Below are 23,776 nucleotides of genomic sequence, written 5' to 3'. Positions count from 1 at the left end.
GGTGAGCCTCGGGGTCCCGGGGAGACCCTGCAGCGCCCCCTCGAGGCCGGGCCCCTGCAGGGTCGCCCGCGCGGCCTGGGAGGGGGGCTTGTGGCGGGGCGCGCGGGAAAAAGGGTGAGGGGTCGCGAGGGCCCCGGATGCCCGCGCTCGGGCTGTGGGGAGAGAGAGGGAGCGCGGTGCGCGCGCGCCAGGGCCGCCGCCGCCGCCGCCGCCGCCGCCGCCGCCGCCGCGTTTCCCTCAGGCTCCTGGTGACTCCATGGCTGAGGCGGCAGCGGCGGCGGCGGCGGCGGCGGCGGCGGCGGCGCCGTGAGGAAGGAGTCCGCGTCCGCGGCGGCTGAGGCGGCGGCCGGCTCCAGGCCGGGTTTTGGCGCCCGCCCGCCTGCTGCCTCCTGGCGGCTCCTGAACTCCAGCCCCCTCTCTATCAGCCTCTCACTCCGTCTCAATATGTCTCAAGATGGCGGCCAATGTGGGATCGATGTTTCAATATTGGAAGCGCTTTGATTTACAGCAGCTGCAGGTCAGGCTTCGCGGCGCCCGGCCTCGCGCCCGGGGGGTGAGGGCTGCGGGCGGCCGCGGCCTCGCTCCGGGAGGAGGGTGACACTCCGGGCTGCCAGGCCCTGGCGGGGGTGCTGCGGCGACGGGGGAGAGCCGGAGGGGGGTGCCGGGCGAAGAGCGGGGCCGAGTCGGCGCCGCGTCCCTCGGGCTCCCCGGCGCTCATTGATCACCCGGCCTGATCGGAAATTGATCCTCTTTGTTCAATTCATCGATCAGCCCAAGATGGCGCCGGAGCCGCCAGCCGCCACCAACATCTTTGCCCCCCGGTGCCTGCCCCCTTCCACCCCGGAGGGTGCCTTCCTCCCCACCCGCCATCGCCATCGCCGCCGCCGCCGACCCCGCGCGCTGTCGTTGTCGCGGGACCCCGGTGGAAAGGAGGGGGGGCAGCGACGGTCCTCTTCTCTCCCCCCCCTCCCCGCCACCACCACCACCACCACCACCACGGGGGCTCAGTGGGAACTCGCGCGCGCTCGGGAGGCCGCCGGGGTGGGGAAGGGGGGGACACGGACGCGCCACCGGGGTGACTCCGGCGGGGTTGCAAAAGAAGGGGAGCTGCGTCCGGGACGCTGGTCGCCCTCCCGCCAGTCACGTCCTTCCTTTCCTTCCCCCCCGGCTCAGCCCCGGCGTATTCCCGGGGAAAGTTTGTGGGGAGTTGCTGGTGGGGGGTGAAGCGCCTGTCTCTCTCTTTTCCTCTCCGTCTCCGGGAGGAGAGAGAGTCGCGGACCGCCGCTGCCGCCGCCGCCGCCACCGCCGCCGCCGCCGCCGCCACTGCCCCGCCGGCGCGGCGGAGCTGGAGCTGGTGGCGCTGTGGTGCCGCCGGCTCCGGGGGAGGGTCAGATCGGCCACCGGCGGCTGGCGGCGGCGGCCAGGCTGGCGGGTGGCCCCTCGCCGTGGAGAACGGGCAGGCAGGGGCTTGGAGCGCCGGGCTGCTCCCCGATCGGTCCCCTCGGGCCCAGCCGCTACCGTTGCTCTTCCCACGACTCAATCCCGTCAAGGGGTTGTCAACCGGTGGCGACCCGGCCGGGGGGGACCGGCTTCCCGGTGTTGGCGGGTCCCTCCCCCACCCCGTTTGTTTACGTCCCGGGGCCAACCCGCAAGCCCCGCGCTCTTTTGTGTGTCTGCTGCGTGGAAAGTGACTGCGGAGCTGGATCTGTCCCCTGTGTTTGCGCCCGGGGTCTTCCCCGGGAAGGGGTTGTGGGGGAAGCTTTGGAAAGGGGGAAACTTGGCTCGCGGGGGACGCCGGTGGGTCGCGCGGAGCGTGGGATCGGCCCCGGAGGAGGGGGAAGGTCCGGGAGGAAGGCTGCAACTTTCCACCGAGTGCAGGCCCCTGCGTGACCCGGTCTCAGGGCGCTTTTCCTCCGGGCTCACGGATCGGTGCAGACAGACTTAGCTGCGCGTCTCACGGACTTCCACGGCTCCCCCCTCGGTGACCCGTCGCTTGCATCACTCCAGCCCCTCACTCTCCTTCGCCGAGGGGTGTGTTCTGTGCTCTCCGCTAAGGGGCCCCAGGAGCTATGGAGCGCGCGGCAGGTCCGCTGCGAGCTGCCTTCTCCAGCCCGGTTCTCGAAAGCAAAGCCCCGGGGGCCCCGCTGGACTGTGCGGAGACTGACTGTGGTTCCCCGTCTCCTCGAGGGGATGGGACCGGGGCTTCCCATTCCGCGGCGGAGCTGCCCGCGTGCCCAGAGGATGGTATCCTGCCTGCCACCCCTCATCTGAACCAGCTGCTCGCCCTCGGGGCCCTCCCTGCTGGTGCTGGCTCCGCGTTCGCGGCTCCGGGACAGCCCCGGGAATCTGCCAGGTGGATGTGGTGCGTAGCCGGAGCCAAGTTGAAGGTGAGCGGCGAGTGAGCCCGCAGAGCTTTGATCTTTGGGGGACACTGGAGAGTGGGGACAGTCTTGTGGTCCAGAGCCGCAGCCTTGCATAGTGTGTGTGTGTGTGTGTGTGTGTGTGTGTGAGATGTTCCATAACATCTCTAGGGAACCGCCTTTGCTCCAGACTCTAAAGTGTGCTTGAACGTGAACTTGAGTGAACTTCCCTAACCCACCCATAGCACCCTTAGGAGTCGGGAACAAGCGAACTCCATATGTAGGCCTGCGGGAAGCGGAGCCGACTGGACTGAAACGTACATAAGTGGAGGGAAACAACTTGAATGGTGCTTGCTTTTTCTGCCCTTGCCTACGTGAGGAAGATAAGGCAGACTCATACTCGTTATGAAATTTCCTCCCATTTCTCTCGTAACTAAGGAAGACTATGTGAAATATGTATTTCTGATAAGATTAAAACTTAAAGAAGTTCGAGTATTTATTGACTAAAATGGATTACTCCATAGTGTCTATTGTGTAAATTAGATTCCTGAATGTAATGATCACAGCCGGATGGCATTTTTTGATTAATTGGTCTACCCTATTTTAGTAAAAATAGCTCCCTTTTACCATAATTTAATTCCTGTGCTTACTGTAAAACCCGTTGTGGAGTTCTAAGAAACAAACCTTAATTTTCACCACCACCCCCACCCCCACGTGACACCCTACTTTAATATCAGTAAAGTCCCTTTATTAAGCATTCCTGAAGAAGGCCAGAAAAAAAAATTTGTTTTCTTGAGAATTATTAGATTTTATGAACTTATATATTTTTGCAGCCCCCCACCCCCTTACATTGATTAGCTTTCCTTGGGGGATCTTGAGGACATTTTACCACATGACCTCATTGAACATTTCCCTTATGGTTGACATGAATGAACTTAATGTGGATCTTAAAACAGCAACAGCAAACAAAACCCTTTGTTTAAGCTCTGCTCCTGCTGCAGAGCTTATTGGCTTTCAGGAGATAACAAATTGGCCTGAGGTCGGTTCAACTGTGTCACTCACTGGATGGCAAGTTTGAAAGCCTTACTTGAACTTGGAATGCCAAAGGTCAGGTATGATTCTGGACTGCACCTTTATCTGGGAACTTAGGTCCAGGGTTTTTGAGTTGGTGTCTGGTTGAGGGTCCTCTCTTCTCACCGATGTGGAGCCGGAGGTTTTGGGTGAGAATTCTTAGCTCCAATTGACTGAAAGTGTAGGTCTTCACCGAGTCTGCGGGATTGGTTTAGGTTTTGGTAAGATGCAGCAGGACCCTGCGCCCCTTCATCGTCCTGGCGGACTATGTTCTTATGCCCCTGCTTCTTGGGTCTTCAGACCACTTTGGGACTTGGAGTGGATGTCTGCCCCTGAAGAGAGTTTCTGAAAACTGGCCTGTTTCCTTTCTTCTCCTCAGCCAAGGCTTGTGCTGTGCAGTTAGCGTCCACTGTTGCTAAGACTAGTTAGACAAGTTTCGATACCGACCCAGACTTGTGAAAACCAAACTTTTTTTAATAAGAAAAACACCACTGTATACATTTATCTCTCAAATACATGTTTGAAAAGAAGTGTGTTTAAATCTCGTTACATGTTTTCAAGTTAGTGGAACTCTGAATATTCTTTCGATGGGGCCTGCCTGTGGCTGCCTCGGTCTGGGGCGTTTTCTGTTCCCCTTGGAGAATTCCCTGCAAAAGTGAACTTCAAAACTCTTCTCTCCCCAAATTAGAAAACCAGTTCAGTTTTTGCTGCAAATCTGTTTTCTGGTTGCTTTTGTTTTCTCCTCCTATGGACGTGCTCAGATTTGTGTGTGTGTGTGTGTGTGTGTGTGTGTGTGTGTGTGTGTGTGTGTTTCCAGCAGCCCAACACTGCTCCTTGAATAAGTATATAATTTCAATTAAAATACCCCACTTAGTGCCTTTGATAGGGTAATGAATGAGCAAATGACGCAGGGCACTCCTGGTTTTCTTTTCTTGGTTCTTTTAATATAGGTGTCTTGAGAGACTGGGTGTGGGAAGGGTTATTATCAGTTGCTTAAAGCTTTTGCCTGGGTGAAGCCCTTTTTTTTTGAAAGGCACAAGTCAGTGCAAGGATAAAATAATGCAGTGACTCTTGATGCGGTCGGGCGCACTGAAGCCCTCTGGCCTGTGTCTTCTTGTCTTCTATCAGTACTCAGGTCCAAGCTGGAAAGGGGAACCAACAGCTCCGTCTACCCGAGAATTTTTCTCTCCTGATCCACCGAGTAGACCTGCCATCTGCTCAACCCCACGGAGCCCAAGACTTTAATAGTTTTAAAAGTCCCTTCTTTGTTGATAGTCAAGGAAGAGAAAACTATCAGTGTGTGGGAGCTTGCCACTGATGGTCAAGGTTTTTCCTGAGATTGTTAAAAAAAAAAAAAAAACAAGGCCAGAGAGAAGTCCTACGTTTCCATTCCATAGTGAAATGAAGGAAAGATAGATTTGTTAGGGGAAAATCTGTATATTGCTTTAGGAGAATTTCACCATATGAAAAATCTCCGTTCTTGCCCTTCGTTCCTTTTATAGTTTCCGAAAATTTTACGTATCTTGCTGGGCCATAATATGAATGCCCTGTCAAGTTATTGTAATAAGTTATTCTGCTGTATAGAATTGTGAGTGACTATAGGAATTATTTTAAATTTATTTGAAATTTAATACGTAGCTTTAAAGTATAAATGCCCTTCCCAAGAAAAGTCTGATTTTTATTAGTCATTGTCAGCGGCAGAAATGTGTCTACCTCGTCTTTTTGTTTTGTCTGAAGCTCTGGGTTATTGCTGCCGCAGAGAGATAGTTTTGGTTTCAATTGAAATTCCCCTGCCTCTGATTGTTTAAACCAGACCCTTAATCTTATTTTAACATATTTTAACCATTCCAAAAACCTGGAAGACTTGTTTTGTGTAAGTAGCAAGTGAATGTAGTTTAAACACTCCAGCAATTCTGGTATCTAATTGGAAACAGGTGGGACTCTTGGACTCTTTCGTGTGAGTCTGACCGGAGCCAAGTGGAGGGACACTTACTGCTGGTGGTGATTCATTTTGTTGGTGCTATGTGAAGAGAGACCCACAGCCTCTCTTTGCCCCATACTGCTCTTTACCTGGACATCCTAGTCAGGCCTGAGAGAAAAAAGATGTCAGTGGCCACACTGGATAAATGGTGTTTTTGGTTTTTCAGAGACAGGGTCTCTCTACATGGCCCTGGCTATCCTGGAACTCACCATGTAGACCAGGCTGTCCTGAACTCAGAGACTCACCTGCCTCAGCTTGCTGAGTGCTGGGATGAAAGGCACCCATCTCTACTCTTGGCTTATCCATGATTTACAGTTTATGATAGCCTGATGGTGATTTGAGTTCAGGGACAAGTTACTTTGCCTAAAAATTCTACATGTAGTGAAAGATTTTTTTCATTGAAAGCCTTAAAATTTTAACTTGGTCTGGGGTGTATTTCACTAACATACCAGTGCCAGAATCCCCTGAATTCTGCCATTTTCCTGTTTCAGGTTTTGTGGGTATGCTCCTGAAAGCCAGTTGGTGGCCTTGACCTTCTGTCTGTTCCAAATTAGGTTTTGCTGTGTGTGTGTGTGTGTGTGTGTGTGTGTGTGTGTGTGTGTGTGTGTACTGAATTCTCCAAGGATCATTTGGAGTTGTTGGTCTTGCTCATGTTTCGAGTTGCTTTGGGTTCCACTTTTTAAATTATTTAATTAATTTATTGGTAGGATCTCTATAGCGCAAGACGGCCTCACACTCACAGAGACCTGTCTGGCTCTGCTGACTAAGTGCTGGGATCACAGGCGTGCGCCACCACTGCCCAGCTAGCCCTGTCTCTTTATGCTGGGTTCTGAGGAAGTTGGTGAGAAGAGCACTGTTTGGCAGGGGAGGAAGTGTCCTGCAGGAAGGGATTTGGGATTGGGAGAACCCGTGCTATTGGTTTCGGGCTGCTGCTGGACCAAGAATTCTTCTGAGTCCTAAAAAGTGCTGTGGTACACATTGTTCGCGTTATTAAATAACACAGTTAAAAAAATCTGAGGAGGAACACAGACTTTTGAAAGATGTCTTGTTTGTTGTAGACCTCTTCAGAATTTTTAGGGCTATGCCTGGCATGGTGGTACATGCCTTTAATCTCTGAGTTTGTGGCCAGCCTAGTCTACATAGTGAGTTCCAAACGGACCAGGGCTACATGGTGAGATGCTGTCTGAAAAACAGACAATCAAACAAAAGAATTTTAGGGCTCTAGATGTCGGGTAGAGGGATTGCCTAGTATCTGAGAATGAAAAGGTCCCATCGCCAGCACCGGAGAATGGTACAGTAAATAAAGAATGCCGATTTCTTCATTTTCATCTGAATTGTTTTCCTTACTATTGGAGGCCGCAGGCATTTGGCAGGAGTTGTGTGTTTAATAGAGCCCTGGGCCATGGGAAGTGGGATAAAAGGATGTGGGGATGGAGGGGGTGTCTTTCTAGAGAGGAAAGGTAATCAGACAAGAGGCCCCTGGGAAGACACACTGCAGAACAAGGAAGCAGTAGCCGCGCAGGAGATTCACACTGAGTAAAACTGACTAGGTTCTGCTTCCTTCCATTAAAGCTTCCTTGAAGCAGGCCACACCTTTCTAAGACACCAGAGTCTGCAGCCCCGGCTGCCTCCATTCACCCTCGTTTGAAATCGAGGATGCTCTGAAGTGTTTGATTTATGCAGTTAATGCTGAAGGAAACTACCAGAGCTTAAACTCTGAACTGCCAAGTAGCTGGGTCTTCTTTTCACATTACCTTGAGTGATGCTGCAGAGTCATTCTGTCCGGCCGTACTTGCTCAATAAGGAAATGCAGTTAATGTTGTCAAAAGTTGTCTGGGATTGCTTGCAAGGCATCCCAAGTTTGGTTAAGGGAGAAACAAATGGACAAATTAGCCCTTTCTTAAGTGAATATTGCAACATGTCGAGCAATGGAATGCCGTTCATACCCTCATTAAAATAAATTTAGGTCCTGACAGTTTTGGTTTTTTTTTTTTAAAGATGGAAGAGACTCTCAGATCCTGTCCACCCATCATATGAAGAATATAAAATCAGAGCTAGGATGGACCAGGCTCTTAGGTTTCACACCTAGTAAGATGGTGTACACTTGTAAATCTCAGTACTGGGGAGGTAGGTGAGGGAAGATCAGAAGTTCAGGGTCGCTGGGCAGTGGTGGCGCACACGGGAGGCAAGGCAGGCGGATCTCTGTGAGTTTGAGTCCAGCCTGGTCTCCAAAGCGAGTTCCAGGACAGGCACCAAAACTACACAGAGAAATCCTATCTCGAAAAACCAAAAAAAACCAAAACAAACAAACAAACAAAAAGCCCAGGGTCATCCTTGAGTACAGAGAGTTTGAGGGCAGCCTGGGCTGAGACCCTGTCTGAGAAAATGAAAGGTAAACCGGACCCACAACTCAGATGCTTCTTTCCACTTACCTCCTCCTGTAAGCAAGGTAGTGTTCTTTCAACTGGGCCTTTCTCTCTAATAAATTGTGACTTTTGTTTTCTAACACAGTTGGAAGTTTTTAAAGATTGAAAAGCATGTGAACTCATTTTAAGGGCCATTACTAGATTGTTCTTTGGACCCCTGAGTGCTTTGGTTTATTGCCATGTTCCCTCCTGCCTGTTTACTCTGTTAAAAATGGTCTGAGGGAAGTTAGTAAAGCGGGGCTGGGAGATGGTTCAGTGAGTAAGAGCGCTGCTGTGAAGGCAGAAGGGACCTAGTTCAAATCCTTAGCAACCACGTGAAATAGGGATGGGGAGCGTGGGGGAGGAGACGGCTCATCCCCAGAGTCAGCCTGGACGGTGAGTTTCAGGTTCAGTGAGAGACCTGTCTCAATCAGTACGCTGGAGAGAAGACACCTGCTTTCCCCTGACTCTGCGTTAGAATGCCTGCACACACAGGTGCTCATATACCACAACCAAGAGAGTGAGAGAGAGAGAGAGACAGAGAGAGAGACAGAGACAGAGACAGACAGAGAGAGAGACAGAGACGGACAGAGAGAAACAGAGAGAGGCTTTTAAACTTTTAAAAAGTTAGTAAATGACACAGAAGGCAAACTATTATTTTAAAAGTTACATTTATTTGTTGTGTGTGTAAGAGGTGAGGTCGGAGGACAACTTGGGAGTGGGTTCTTTCTTTCCGGCGTGTGGCTCCCAGAGTTGGAGCGTAGGTGGTCAGGCTTGGTGGTAAGTGCCTTTATTGGCTGAGCCATCTCTCTGGGCCTGGAAGGCAAACTTGTTTTCAAGAGCTTGGAGCTGCAAACCTGAGCAAGGCCTAGGGGCTGCTGGGTAAGGAAGGGCTACCGTGGAGCCGCCCTCAGCCTTTGCAAGGCAGCTTGGAGCTCCGTCACCCCTGCCTGTCATTTCTTGTCCCGCTCCTGCCACGCCAGGCCTGACATCTTCAGTGCTATGACAACTGCTCTTTTTGTTTTCTTAGTAAGTATTTGTGGAGCTTCGTTTGAGATTGTTAGGAGATACGGTGTAAATGAAAATTTAAGGCATTTCTTGAGGGAATTGGACATTACAGTTTTGTTTTTTTAATTGATGAGGTTTGGAAAGGATTTTGTTTTTCCCCCCCCTTGGAGACAGCTACATTTTTCTCTCTCTGGTTGTCATTTTCTTGCATCATTCCATGAAGCATGGCAGATACTGGTGAAATAAACAGATTCTTCAAATAACATTTTTTAAAAATGTTATTATTAATGTGTGAAGTGTGTGTGTGTGTGTAGGTTAGAGGAAAACTTTCTGGTGTTAGTTTTCTCTTTCAACTGTGGGTTCTGGGGATCAAACTCAGGTCTTCAGGCTTCCCTGGAAAGTGTTTTTTTTTTTTTTTTTTTTTTTTAACCTGCTAAGCTGTCTTGCTGGCCCAATGTATTTTTTATTTATGTTTTGATCCTCCCATCCCTGACTCTTCAGCATTATATGGCCAGAGCGTGCTGTTACAACCGGCTGTTTTATGTTTTGAGACAGGATTTCAGACTGGCCTCCAGGCTGTGCTCTTTTTGATTTTCACTGTGCAGGTTGGCCTAGAACTTGAACCTGAGTGATTCCATATTATATTGCTCTGGACTGCCTTCACCAAGAGCGGCCCATCCTGCTCAGACCTTTCCGATGGAAAAAAAAACAAACCGCTGCATCTGGGAACACAGACCTTAAGTTCTGAACAGAGCTGTAGTTCCATTCCGTGTCACAGCCGTGAGGCTTTGGAACGGAAGACGATGGCCATGGAGTCCTCGCTGAAAGCAGTGTCGGAATGCTCCCTCACTGACTTCTTATTTCAGTTCTACCTCAGTGTCTTGCTTTCGCAATAACCCGTGCTCTCATGTCTTCCAGCCAAGTGGGAGACAGGTTCAAGTTGGGATCATGTTTCTGCTCAGTAGGCAAGTGTGGGAATCCTGGAGCCAGACAGGAAGCCTGGCTGCTGTAAGATGCCTCTTCCAGGTGATGAGGTCTGCCACAGCCTTTGTACTGAGCACAGGGGACCCATGGCGTGGCTGGGTGCTTCGTCCAGCCCTGCCATGCTGTGTTCAGTGTCACCTGAAGCTGGCCACGCTAGAGGGAACGACTTGCCTCTTTTCTACCCTTGTCCACCATTGTCCTCAACCCTGGTACCATAGTTTGTCAGCACAATGTGGGATTGGGAAAGGAAGGATATTGCCAGTTATGGTTGAAGGTCATTGTCAGGGGAGTTAGAAGTGGTTTGCAACTGTTTTCCATGGCTTCATGTTGGTATGTAATTATGCTGTCATCCCACCGTTCCCTGATACTTTAGTGAGGTGTGTGTGTGTGTGTGTGTGTGTCCGCGCTTGTGCACAGTTAGTTTGTGGTTGTTTATGGGCAGTGAGATCTTGTCTTTTCTAACACATGCCACCTGAGTTCACCATCTTTGCTTTTTTGAAAATTGTCCATTCGAAGCAGGTTGAAATCTACGACAGACAGGGCTGCCAGATGAATCTTCTCAAACCATTGATTTCATCATGTTGTGCCTGTCCATAAACACCCACAGCAGCTTACTCTGGCATGGAATGGAGACCACATTCCCCAAGCTGGCAGACAGAGCTTCTGATGGATGTCTGTCTCCGATGCATCCAAACCTTTCATTCCAGCAGAAGCAAACCCAGGATCTTGCTTGTTTGTGGATATTCTCCTCTGAAGCTCCCTCTGGACATCCATCTAAGGGGTCAGCCTGATTGCATGCATTCCTTCCCGCCTGGAGGAGTGGCGGGCTCTCTCTGGGAGGAAGCCGACTGAGGCAAGGAGGAGGCTTTGACAGTATGCGTGGGCAGCTGGAAGGTCACAGAAATCTAATGGTGGGGATGGACAAGGAAGGCCAAGTCAAGTATGGGGCTGGGGGCCTCCCAGGAAAACAGTTACGGGGTGGCTGGGGGGCTCGGGGCTCTCTTCCAATTGCTGACTTCCTCCTTCAGTGTCTCTAATGGCCCACATGGCCTCTAGGGCAGCACCAACTTCTCAGGCACCTGCTGTCCACTCTATGTTCTACACATACTGACGGTCACATTCTCCTAGGACTGTGCACAGTAGGAAAGTTCTGCTGAGGGTGGTGGCCTCTCAGGGTTTGGCCTTTCCCTGTTCTGCTGGGGACTCAGAACTGGTTACATTTAGAATGCGAAGTTGATTTTTTTTTTTCCCCTATTGCTGGGGATTGAACCCTGGCCTGGGCCTTGTCCATGCTAGGCAAACACTCTACCACTGACCTACATTCCACCTGAGATCTGCCTCTTAATACCGTGGAAGGTAGGACAGGTCTGTTAAAATGGCTGTTCTTGGAAACCTGCTGAGGGAATATGCTTGGTTTGTATTCCCATTTGTTAAATTCCTTCTCTGCATGTGTTGGTTCAAACCCATCTAGGGTTTTTTTTTTTTTTTTTTTTTTTTGTGTGTGTGTGTGTGTGTGTGTGTTTGGTTTTGTCATCTGCCCCTGCCCCCCATGCCGGGGATAGAACCCATGACCTTATGCATGCTAGGTAAGCACTACCAACTGAGCCGTGTCCCCAGCTCCCTAAAAATCCACTTAAAAAATAGATTTGGACAGAACAGTTTATGCTGGAGACTGGTTGTCAAGTCTACTTGCAGCCTGACAGGGAGGGTGCTTCCCCCACGGAGCAGGGAAGGCACTTCCTGCCTGGTTGTCAGAACCCAGCAAATGTCAGAGCAAGCCTGGAGCTCGAAGTGCTTAGGTTTGGGCGTCTGGGCCAGAGGAATGTGTTGCACCAGCCCATTCCCCAGAAGCTCTCTCGGGCCTGGCACCCAGCCAGGCCTGGTTCTGAGCGGCGGTCATCATAGCCCACACTGTCTCTGTTTTTTCATTACCCCAAGAAAGCACTACCTAAGATATTTCTGTGGTGGTGACATCATTGTCTGGCTGTGCAGGCAAACATTTGCGTGGATCTGGGGAAGCAAGGGCGGCAGGTGGGATCCGAGAGGAGCGGGGTGGTCCAGTGGGGGGAGACCTGCTGCTGGGGAAGAGTGGGCCAGCAGGGGGAGAGGCTTCCTTTCTTTGGGGACTTCAGGAGGTAGGGGAGGCTCCTGTGTTGATGTCTGGGCAAAAGGTTGGTGCTGAGTAGGGAGATGGGTTGAGAGCCAGTGAGAAGCCTATGGGGGACTTTTGGGGGCTTTGATTAGTGCTTGAGAATTCTGTAAAATTGTGGGCTGGGGTGTAGTTCAGCAGAGGAGCTCTTGCCTAGCATGTGGGAGACCCAGGGTTCAGTCCCCCAGTACCAAGGCCAGAGAGACAGAAAAAGGGAGTGGGGGACGACAGGAGAGAGAACACAAAAGAGACTTGTCTATCTTGGTTGGAGATGGAGTGGGTAAAGGTTTCTTTTCTTATTTTTGAAGTGCTAGGGGTTGAACCCGAGATTTGGTTTGAGCTTGGTAGACCTCTGTGCCCCTCACTTTAACTTTCCCAGCTCTGGGTCTGGGGGTCCCGGAGTCAGGTTAAAGGAATGAGGAGGGAAGCGACAGGCTGCTCCCAGGACGGACTTTATGAACTGTCGCCAGCCTGTGCCTGCTGGTGATAGGGCGGGGAGTTTAGTTTCCCATTGCCAGCTCTCATTCCCTGGGCACTGAGCACTAGGAGGACATGGTCTAGGCCCTCAGTTTACTCCGTGGTATCTGTACCCAGCTCTGCGGAGGCTGTATAAATCCAGCTGTGTAGGGAGGTCAGCTCGTAGCTGATGTAGCTGACGTCCTGGGGACTCAGGAAGACTGCCTAAGCATGTTCTGGTTGTCTTGTTTACTAAGTAGCTGCAGGGTGAAATGGGGCCTGGTTGGGTTGCCCCACAGGGAGTGCCTTTCCTTGGCCTGAGACTTAAGTCCCAACCTCAGGGCGACTTATGTTGCTGGGACTTCACAGCTTGCATGCTTTCTCGGTCTCCATCGCTGACGCTGACGGAAAAGCACGGCCTGAGATGCTGCACACACCCTTGCTTGCAGACCTCATCAGACGTTTCGGGCTGGAAGGAGCCCTCCTTCTTCCTAACTCACCTGTCCCGTGTCCTCGTACCACGTGCACATCGCAGCTGTGCCGGGTGAGCTTGGAGAACCATGTCCTATTGCGCTCTTGGTGTCTGACCTCGTGTTGGCCGGGCTGGAGCTGCCGCTTCCTAGACCTGGAAGTCCAGATGTACTTCCTGCTGTGTGCGCTGCTGGAGCCACTCCAGTCCTGCCATGTCCTCAGGACAGCGCTCCACAGGGCTCTGCTTCTAGCTTTCAGGAAGGGAAGGTGGTGTGCAATGGATGTTCAGTGACTGACTTTCCGAGAGCTGTGTGGGTGGCCATCTGTCCTCAGAGAAGCATCCTGGTCACAGTGACACTCTGCACATATTATTTTTCTCAGTGATGTATTACTGGAAACTGAGCTTTCTTGATGACTCTGGACCCAGAAAATTATTAATACTATTTTGCATGCCTGATGTACTTGAAATTTTTTACACTTGCTTGTTTGTATGGGAGAGCGCTCGGGGCACAGCATATGTGTAGAGATATGAGGACAACTTTTGGAAGTTAACTTTTGTTCTACTATGTGGATTCCAGGGATTAAAAATATGGTTGTCACCCTGGACAGCAAGCACCTTTTCCTGGTGATCCATCTTGCAGACCTTGATGGAGATGCAGCAGGGTGGGGGAGTAGAGCGGGAGTGGTGGTGGGGTGGGGGAGATGGGGGTATGGATGACAATGGTTTGTTATGAAATGATAAAATTAAGGAAAAAATACAACAGAAAATAAAGAGAAAATATGCAAAAAGGTGTGTTGGTTTTGGAAATAACAGTATGTTTGAAATAATTTGTTGTTTTGTTTGTGATCACCTTGTATTTTCTTTTTTTTTTTTTTTTTTTTTTTTTTTTGGTTTTTTGAGACAGGGTTTCTCTGTGTAGCTTTGCGCCTTTCCTGGGACTCACTTGGTAGCCCAGGCTGGCCTCGAACTCACAGAGATCCGCCTGGCTCTGCCTCCCGAGTGCTGGGATTAAAGGCGTGCGCCACCACCGCCCGGCAACCTTGTATTTTCTATGGGCTGCCTAGGCTGTCCCTGCACTCGTGTGTGTGTGTGTGTGTGTGTGTGTGTGTCTGTCGCACGCGCAGATGTGTATGCACATGTGTGCGTGTGCATGTGGAAACCAAATTACAGCCTTGGCTATCATTTCTTAGATGCCGTACACCTTGTTTTATTGTTTATTTTTCGAGACAGGGTTTTTCTGTGCAGCCCTGGCTGTCCTTGAACTCACTCTGTAGACCAGACTGGGCTCAAATTCAAGAGATCCGCCTGCCTCTGCTTCATGAGTGCTGGGATCAAAGGTGTGCACCACCTTGCTTGGCCATACACCTTGTTTTTTGAGACAGAGTCTCTTACTGGTTGGAGCTCACCACGTAGGCTGGGCTGGCTGGTCCGTGAGCTTCAGGGACACCTCTCAGGCACCCAGATTACAGGTGTGCTTCACCACACCTGGCTTTTTATGTGGCTTCTGGGCTCAGACTTGGGCTCTTGACCAGTTGATGCATTTGTCCAGCCCTACACTCATTCTTGAGCATAGCCCCTGGAGTCTGACTGCCTCAGACCTTTTTTGACATGAAGTAAGCACTGTCCTGCTGGTGTGAGAGATCTTGAGGCAGAGGATTCCTGAGCATCAGGCTGGAGGGGCAGGTGATTCTGAAGAATGGGTCCTGCCTCCTTCTCCAACTACTCAGTTAGTCAATATTCAAACCTGCCTCTTTGTGCTAGGTTGGGCTATGTTCTAGAACTACAAGGAATTCTTGCCACTCAGGAATCTACTACATTCTTGTAGGTGAGACAGAAAACAGGCAAAGGAATGAATGACACTCTAAGTCACCTGGGGTCCTGGGGACAAAGGGAGCAGGGCCTCTAGCACAGCCCCATGGCAGTATTTCTGTTTCCAAGACCTGGAGGAAGAACTGATTTCTAAATGGAAGATGAACAGTTGAAGGCTTAGGTTTGCATTGCAGAGATCCTTCCAGAAGCTCCATGTGAAGGGTGGACCACAGCAAGAAAGGACAGGCAATAAGGAGTTGAACTGGAGGTTGTATGTGATGGTACCATAGCCCCTAGGAGATATAGGGAGGGCCAGGCCCAGGAAAAAGGCCCACACTAATGCCCCTCCCAGACTGAATGTACCCAGGCTTGCCGTTTTGGGTGAGGCCATGACAGAAATGGGACAGATGAGTGGCATTTAACTAGGATGCCATTTGGGCCTAAAAAGCTGAGGTTGGGGAATGGCAGCTATTAGAGAGACTGTCCTTCCTGGGAGAGAGTGGTCTTCAGTGCCACACTGTCACTAAGCATCCAGCAGGCCTGTGTCACACCCCAGTGTTTGGGGTACAGCTTATAGGTTCTTTCAGAGGTAGGTCCTTATGATACTCAGCTGGCTGGGTGCCACAGGCTTATTCGAAACAGGTGTGGTGATGGGCTCTGTGCTTCAGCCTTGGATGTGAGTCAGACATGCGGGGAGTCAGCCTGGAGTTCCTTTTATTCATCCCTATTTGCTTTTTGTTGGTAATCCTGTGTAATTCCCTGGTTTCATGATGTAATTCTAATGGAATTAAACTTGAACACTTCAAAAATTATGTAATTAATTGTGTTCAGCTTCAATTACAGTGACTAATTATAGTGATACCTGGTGGCAAGTCAGGTACGTACTGGTGGGGGGTTTGTGCCTGCCAGGTACCAGGACAGACACTTGCTGGCAGGCATCACAGCAGCAGCTCCAGGGCTGCCTGGCTGGCTGCAGCTTCTTGGATGCCTTTGGGATAGCTCCACTGTTGGGCATGCAGAGAGAAAGGCAATGAAGGCCAGGAAGGGCAAGTCTGTTTTAGGATGAGGTTGATAGAAAGGACTGTAGCCCCAAAAGCAAGTGGCAGGCGACCCAGGAAGCCAAGGTGATGTCCTGGGATTCTGTTTGCCCGGGGAATAAGGGCGGGTACATGCAGGTGTGCTTGAAGATTCCAGAATTTGGGAGGCAGTTAAAGAAGGAGGGAGATGGCATGAAAATTACCTCTGCTCAATCGTAAAAAATGTCCCCGTGGGACTGTTTGCAGGACAAGGTGCAGGGATCTAGGACATGGAAACAGAACTCTTGGACCTACACAAAACAAAACAGCTCTGAGTTTGCAGACTTTAGAAAACCCTTTTGCTGGCTGGAGATGTAGCTCATGGGTTCAGTGATTGCCTAGCATTTATAAAGCCCTAGGTTCCATCCCAGCACCGCATAAACCAGTGGGATAGTGCATGCCTATAAACCTAGCTCCAGGGAGATGGAAGCAGGGGGATCAGAAGTTCAAGGTTATTTGTGACCATATAGTGAGATTGAAGTCAGCCTGAGATACATGAGACCCTATCCTAGACAGACAGACAGAGAGAGAGAGAGAGAGAGAGAGAGAGAGAGAGAGAGAGAGAGAGAGAAAGCGCGAGCGAGAGCGCTCAAAGTTTTGTTTTGTGTCAGAAAGAGGGGCTTTTTCTTGCTAAAGATCCCTTCACACCAATTGACTGTCCCTGCTAAAGCCAGGCACTTGGCATGTCCCTCTGATGGGAGGTGCTGATGTGTCCCTAAAGGGGTGTGCTGTTATTTGTGGAAGACCTCAGCTGCCTGCTTGATGAATGATCTGCCACCACCTTCTTCCCGGAAGTGTCTGGAAGTAGACTGCTACCTCCAGTGTAAAGACTGGCCTTCTCATCTCAACCTCACTACATAACCAAGGATCACCTTGTACTTCTGCCTCCATCCTAAGTGCTGGGATTCCAGATGTCGCTAGACTGCGGGCCAACGAGCCTCAGGGATTCTTCTCCACCCCCTCAGCACTGGGCTTAAGGCTTTGTGCTAACTCCATGCCCAGCTTTTACTTTGGTGCTTTGAACTCAGGCCCTCTTGCACACACTTAGGCGACAGCTCTCTCCTGAGCCCCTGTGTGCACGTTTTTTGTGTGACTGTATGTAAGGCTTATGTTTCTTAGGTTTGTTTTTGGGAGTGCAATTATTGAAGTTTCCTGTGACGGGTTGAACCTGAGGCCATGGCTTTTGGTTCTCTTGGGTGACTCTTCTTTCCACCGTGCATATTTTAACACCTGGCCCGCTCTCTGTTCCCCTCGCCTGGCCTGGTTTTCCTCCTTACAACCCTCTTGGACTGACTCCTCCTCCAGCTCCTCCCCAACCCCAGCTGCTGCTGCTGGCAAGTTAATTTTCTGGAAACAGCTGGGAAACGGTTTGGGACGAGAGTGTATTCCCCCCTTTCTGCACATCTGCCCTGCACACCACCAAGGGATCCCCCTACATCCCATATACCCATTACCCTCTAGAGTAGTGGTTCTCGGCCTTCCTACAGTTCCTCATGTTGTGGTGACCCCCAACCATAAAATTATTTTCGTTGCTACTTCGTAACTGTGATTTTGCAACTGTTATGAATCAAAATATAAATCTGTTTTCCAGTGGTCTTAGGTGACCCCTTGGAAAGGGCATTTAGCACCCCCCAAAGGGTCACCACCCACCGCTTGAGAACTTCTGCTAGAGCCAAGCTTGAATCTTGCAGGGCTGCCTCTTATGTGGGTGCTTCTCTGGTTCTGGCTTGATAACCAGCCGGGGACTTGGGGGGTACAGTTGCTCCCTGCCTCTGGATTTGCCTGTATGAGAAGGCTGTTCACATATGCTACCACCATCTCAATTTTGGGAGCTTCAAGCCAGAATGACAGTCACAGCGTAGAACAATGCGGGGGGGGGGGGGGGGGGGGTGGGGGTAGGGGGTGGGGTGGGGTGGTGGTGGTGGTGCTTGCATCCTTGGTGTCTCTGAGGTGCTGAAAAATCCACTGCTGTCGTCACCTGTGGTAGGAGAAAACATTTCCTCATCATTTCTGCTGGAGGGCTGATTTCCTGCAGCTGGAAAAACGCATCCTCCCCTCCCCTGCTTTGCGATAGGGTCTCACTATGTAACCGTGGCTGGCCTTGAACTCATGAAAATCCAAGTGTTTCTGCCTTCTGAGTACTGGGATTAAAGTCATGTCCACCACGCCAGGTATTTTCTCGAAGCCGACTACCTTGCACGCAAGCACACAAGTGCTGTACCATTGAACTAAGTCCCTGACCCTGAGGAAAACATGCTTTTTGTTTTTATTTTGTTTGGCTTTGTTTTGAGACAGGGTCTCACTATGTAGTCCTCTGATCTGGAGAACTGATACTTTCAGTATAACCTTGAGCTTTCAGCAATCCTGAAGTCCTCCGCCTTGCAAGTGCTGGGGTATAGGTGTGTACTACCAGATCCAGCTTTTTGTTGTTTGTGTTTGAGACAGCGGCTCGTGTAGATCAGGCTGGCTTTGAACTAGCTGCAGTCCTCTCGCTTCTGTCTCTAGAGTGCTGGTATTTACAGTGTGTGCCACTGTGTCTGGCTGGAAAAAGCACTCTGAAACAAGATGTCATAATTAAAATCCAACTCCTGGGAGGTTTTCCTGGTGGCCTTGGCTTGGCGTGGACCCAGAGGAGCGCCCTAGAGACACGCTGGTCCTCAGGGTGGCAGATGTGAGTGTGGGAGAGACGTGTGCCCCCAGCTCTCATTTCTAATGGCAAACAGAATCCCATTTGCCATGCCAGCTGTCCTTCCATACTTTAGCTCCAGCCAATAAAACATTAAGCAATTAGAACAGTTAATATTCAGTTCAGTATAATTAGATGCTGGTGTAAATTGTGAATGAAATTGGCAGGTTCTGTAAGTTATAGTGAAACACCAAGGCTGTTTCTAGTTGGGAATGTGTGCCTGTGGCTCTCAGCCTTTCACCCCTACCTCAAGCAGGGACAGAAGCTAGGGGCCCTTGGCAGCTCAGGTCCATGTGATTTGGAAAATTCAGGAACATTTTGGACTTGGTTTCTTATGTTAAAGATCCTTAAGTCAAACTGCAAATGTTTACTGTTCTCATGTTTGCATGTGGGCACGAGACACCAAGTTCCTGTCGTCTGCCTGCCTTCAGGGTGTTCTGTGTTGGGTGCGTGTGCGCTTGGTTTGCCCCACAGGAACTGTTAGCCTGGCTTCCAGCCTTAATACATTGTGACTTACTTCATTTTTTAAGTTTTCTTTTTGATTCGGTTTTGCTGTGTAGCCCAGGCTGGGCTTTGAGTTCGTAATACTCCTGCCTCAGCCTTTCAACAAGATTATAGATGTTCACCACCATGCTTTTTTGTTTTGTTTTGTTTTGTTTTTTCAAGTCTTGGGGGTGAACCATGGATGGCATCATTCGTGCTGAGCAAATGCTCTGCCGACAGACCCACATACGTTCCCTGGAGTGTCCTGGATTGCTCCCCAGAGTGGCTGCACTACTTTACTCATGAATGAGAGCATCTTGTCTCTGTTTCTTCGTTGCAGTGTTTTGTACAGGCATTTATTTGTTGATTATTCACTTACTGACATTCTGATGTTTTTAAAGCAGTGCATTAGTGATTTGTCATTTTCTCCAGATCACCAGGGTGCTTATACTCTTGATAAACCTCATTCTGTACGTGATAGCTCTGCAGAGCCCCTCATTGGTAATACGTTCTGTCCTTTCCTTCTTCTTAATTTTGAGACAGAATCTATGTAGTTTCTGGCTGGCCAACTTGCTAGGTTCACCAGGTTGGCCTGAAACTCACAGAGATCCATCCACTGCACCTTCCAAGTACTGGGGATAAAGCTGTGTGCAGTCATTCAAGCTTGTCCACTTTTTTTTGGCTGGGGGAGGGGGTTCAAGACAGGGTTTCTCTGTGTAACAGGTCTGGCTGTCCTGGAACTTGCTTTGTAGACAAGGCTGGCCTCAAACTCACAGAGATGTGTCTGCCTCTGGAGTGCTGGGATTAAAGGCATGTGCCACCACTGCCCAGCAAGCCTGTCCACTTTTTTTTTTTTTTGGTTTTTCGAGACAGGGTTTCTCTGTGTAGCTTTGCGCCTTTCCTGGAGCTCACTTGGTAGCCCAGGCTGGCCTCGAACTCACAGAGATCCGCCTGGTTCTGCCTCCCGAGTGCTGGGATTAAAGGCGTGCGCCACCACCGCCCGGCTTGCCTGTCCACTTTTTTAAAACAAATTTTATTTATATTTATGTGTGGATGTGCCTGAATATATGTATGTGCTCCACATATATGTGTGGGTGCCCACAGAGGTCAGAAGAGGTTGTCAGATCCCCTGGAATTCAAGTTACAGGCAGTTGTGAGCTACCTGATGTGTATTTTGGTAATCAAACTCAGATCTTCTGCAAGAGCAGCAAGTGATCTTAACCCTTAGGGCAGCTCTCTAGCCCTGTCCATTTGTCTGTCTTTCTTTTTTTCTTTTTATTTTAGTGGATTGCCATCCTCCTGCAGATCTGTGTATTCCACATTTGTTCATTTGCCCTGCTTCGAGTCTAGTCCCCCAGTCTCTCATTCGTTTTCTCGATTTGCCTGTAGTATCCTTTAGTAAGTAGGAAAGCATAACTCTGCTGGAGTCAGATCTACCAGGTTCCCATGCTCCTGATTAGTGTTATTTCAGTCAAAAATTGCCCAAGAAATGTTTTTTTTTTTAATTCAAGATCACAAAGAAATTATGTTTCTGTGAACATATAGAATGTGTGCGTGGCCTGCAGATTGACACTGATTATCTTCCTCTATTGCCTTCTACCTTAGAGACAGGGTCTCTCACTGAACCTGGAACAGCCAGGTTGACTGGCTAGCAAGCTCCTGGGATCCGTCTTTATTTCCCAGGCCTAGGGTTACAGACATGCACTGCCATGCCCAGTTTTTTTCTTTTTGGAGGGAGGTCTGGCTGTCCTGGAACTCTCTATGTAGACCAGGCTGGCCTCAAACTCAGGGAGATCTGCCTGTCTCTGCTTCCTGACTATTGAGATCCAAGGTGTGTGCTACCACACCTAGCCATGCCCATTTTCTTACATAAACGCTGGAGATGCAAACTCAGTCCTCATGATTATGCAGCAGGCACTGTACCTACTGATCCACCTCCCCAGCCTTGCATCTGTATAGATTTGACTTCACAGTTAAACCTTTAATTTGCTTGATATTGGTTTCTTACCCATCTTTGATGTTGACTTGGGGCACTGTTTTGTTGTATTCTAAGTCTTTATGAGTTTATCTGTTAGTACATTTTCCTGTTAACTGTCATGAAATACCAGAGGCTGGATACTTTATCTAGAATAAAGATTTATTTAGCTTACAGATTTAGAGACAGAAAGTTCAAACAACAGGTGACTGTGTCAACCCACGTTAGATATACAGATAGGCTGTCGTGAGAGACGAGATGGCACAGTAAGGTAAGAGACCATAGAGTGGTCAGGGGCTGGGTTTGGTCCCCCCCCCCCTTCTGGAACTAATTAACCAGAGTCCCAGAGAAGTGTTTAATTCCCTCCCAGGAAAAGGATAGCGGTTCCTCCTAATGACTTCCCACCAGGCTCCACCTCTTGAAGGTCCCACAGCCTTGCACATTGCCCCACTAGGGTCAAACTAAGTTAACTGTTGGTTCTTTACAGTTCTGTAGTTATTGTGACCCCCTCAGTTTTCAAAGTGACTATTGCAGTGTCGAGGGAACTGTTGGTTTTGCTCACTGATTCTGAATGAGACGAGATGACTTTGACTCGTCTCACTAGGTAACTTGGTACCGTTACCCTTTTCAGGGGCTAACAGCATATGCAGAATTTGGCGATTATCTATGTCCCTTGCTCTCAGTCCTGATGTTGGAGTACCTTGTTCTGTTGGCCTGAACCTCAGAGACCCAGCTGAAATAAACTTGTCTTAAAAGAACTGTGCCATCGGGGCTGGAGAGACGGCTCAGAGGTCAAGAGTACTGTTTGCTCTTCCAGAGGACCTGGGTTCAATTCCCAGCACCCACATCACAACTGTCTACAACTCCAGGTCCAGGGGATCTGGCACCCTGACACAGACATACATGTAGGCAAAACACCAATGCACATAAAATAAAAATAAATATAAAAAAAAGAACTGTGCCAGCTTTGGAAAAAGTGCAAACCTTGCACAGGAACAAGCCCTCACCCCCTTACCCCCAGTTTCAGAGAGTTATTAGTACAAGTGGATGCTGACCCTTGGCAAATTTTTTTGTGTCAGTTGGATTTTTTTGCCTTAGTCCATGAATATGTTAAATGCCATTACTTGGTTTCACTTCCTAGGATAGACTCTTTTTCCTTTTTAAAGTACTGTTGGGTTTGAGTGACAATTTTTGAAAGCTTAAAATGACTAGTGTCTTCCTGTTCCTACTCAGTTAGATGTGAGATCTTAGTGGTCTCATATAATGGCTTAAACTGTTTTGGGAGGGTTTGTACGTAGAGAGCACTGTGCATTCTTAGATTGGGTAGAGTTTACTGGCAGGGCCATCAGTGCTGGCCCAGAGGTGTGACAACTCACTTTCCTAATCAGTTCAAATTTCCTGTTGGTTCTGTTTTGACACTTTATATACTTTTTTAGAAATTATACAGATCATCTAGGCCTTAAAATTTAATGCATTTGTTCATATTGTAACTATTTCCTCTTTACTTTCTATATTGTCTTTTGGAATTTTCTTATAGCCTTTTATTTTCTCTCATGCATAGAGCTTTGCTTATTCTGTCTATCTGTTCATTTATGGTGTGTGGTATATGTGCATGTCTGGGTGTGTGTGCATGAGTGCATGTAGGTGTGAATGCACGTACCAAAGGATGCCATCGATGGACATCAGGCATCCTTTTCAGTTGCTCTTCTACCTTGGTTTTTTTTTTTTTTTTTTTTTTTTTTTTTTTTTTTTTGGTGTGTGTGTGTGTACATGTGTGTGGTAGTATGAGTATGTACATGTATGTGTAGGTGTGCTCACCTGTGTGGACGTACTTAGCTGCCGGAGGTTGCTATCAGTTGTCTTCCTCAATTGCTCGCCCCCTTATTTTTGATGCAGAGTCTGTTACTGAACCTAGAGCTCTCTGTTTTCGATCGAGTGAATCCTTGGGATCTCCCGGTCTCTATCCCCAGTGCCCTGAGCCCGGCTTTGAACGTGGATGCTGGGTGATCTGAATTCATGCTTGCACGGCAAACACTTGACCTACTCGGCCATCTCTCCAGCTTCCTGATTCTCTTATTAATCTTGAACAAATAGCTTTTGGTCTTGTTGGTCTTCTGTTTTGTGTTTGTGTGGCCAAGTTTTCACCTTTATTTCATTCTTGTCTCTTTTAATTCATTCTCTTTTCCTTACATGTTCTTTTGAGGGCTCAGCTTTTTAAGTTTGAATTCTTCTTTCAGATAAATTTGTTCAAAGCTATAACATTCCCTTTATTGTTACTTGAACCATGTCCATAAATTTTGGCATGTAGCACTTTCATTTTTAAATTTAATATTAGTTTTGTGATTTCTCTATCATTTCTTCTTTTAGCCTATAGGTTATTTAATAGCATATATAATCTAGATTCTTCACATTTTTCCTTAATGACTTATGTTCTTGATGTGTATTTTTATTACATATGGTTAGAGAATGTAGTCCCTGGGCTGTCTGAGACCATTTTGATACATGGGTCTTTATGACTATATTATTATATACACTCAAAAAGATATGTTTTGGTTGGAGAAGACAAAGCTTTGTATATACACTCTCATGTGAAATCACACTTTCATGATACATGCAGTTTATTCAGTAGATTCATGTTCATGTCTTGAATAATTTTGTTCATATAGTTTTGTCATTTGATTATATTATATATACATATTTCTACATTGTAATGCACATATTTAATATAGAAATGTTCATATAATATATACATGCACATATATTTTAAACGTTACTATTTGTGTGTGTGTGTGTGTGTGTGTGTGTGTGTGCACGTGCACATACTGCTGTGTCATAGTGCCATGGTGTACGTGTGTAGGTCA

The 23,776-nt window shown here is 48.8% G+C and overlaps 1 protein-coding gene across 17 annotated transcripts in view; it reads left to right on the top strand.

Annotated features, from left to right (window-relative positions):
• Nucleotides 1-216: 216 nt before the first annotated feature.
• The window catches only part of Cux1 (cut like homeobox 1), a 335,152-nt gene continuing 311,592 nt past the window's right edge, over nucleotides 217-23,776 (top strand). For 3 of the 17 annotated variants that reach the window (XM_076560938.1, XM_076560935.1, XM_076560942.1), the window contains exon 1: nucleotides 316-517. In XM_076560938.1, the coding sequence (XP_076417053.1) occupies nucleotides 455-517 (63 nt within the window). In that variant the 5' untranslated portion in view covers nucleotides 316-454. Of the gene's footprint in view, nucleotides 518-1,333; nucleotides 2,388-23,776 lie in introns of those variants that run through there. The other 14 variants (XM_076560932.1, XM_076560930.1, XM_076560936.1 and 11 more) reach the window with 10 other exon arrangements.

The sequence above is a fragment of the Peromyscus maniculatus genome, chromosome 23 (genome assembly GCF_049852395.1).
Source record: "Peromyscus maniculatus bairdii isolate BWxNUB_F1_BW_parent chromosome 23, HU_Pman_BW_mat_3.1, whole genome shotgun sequence".
Taxonomy (NCBI): Eukaryota; Metazoa; Chordata; class Mammalia; order Rodentia; family Cricetidae; genus Peromyscus; species Peromyscus maniculatus.
This window is presented reverse-complemented; position numbering and strand designations above follow the sequence as displayed.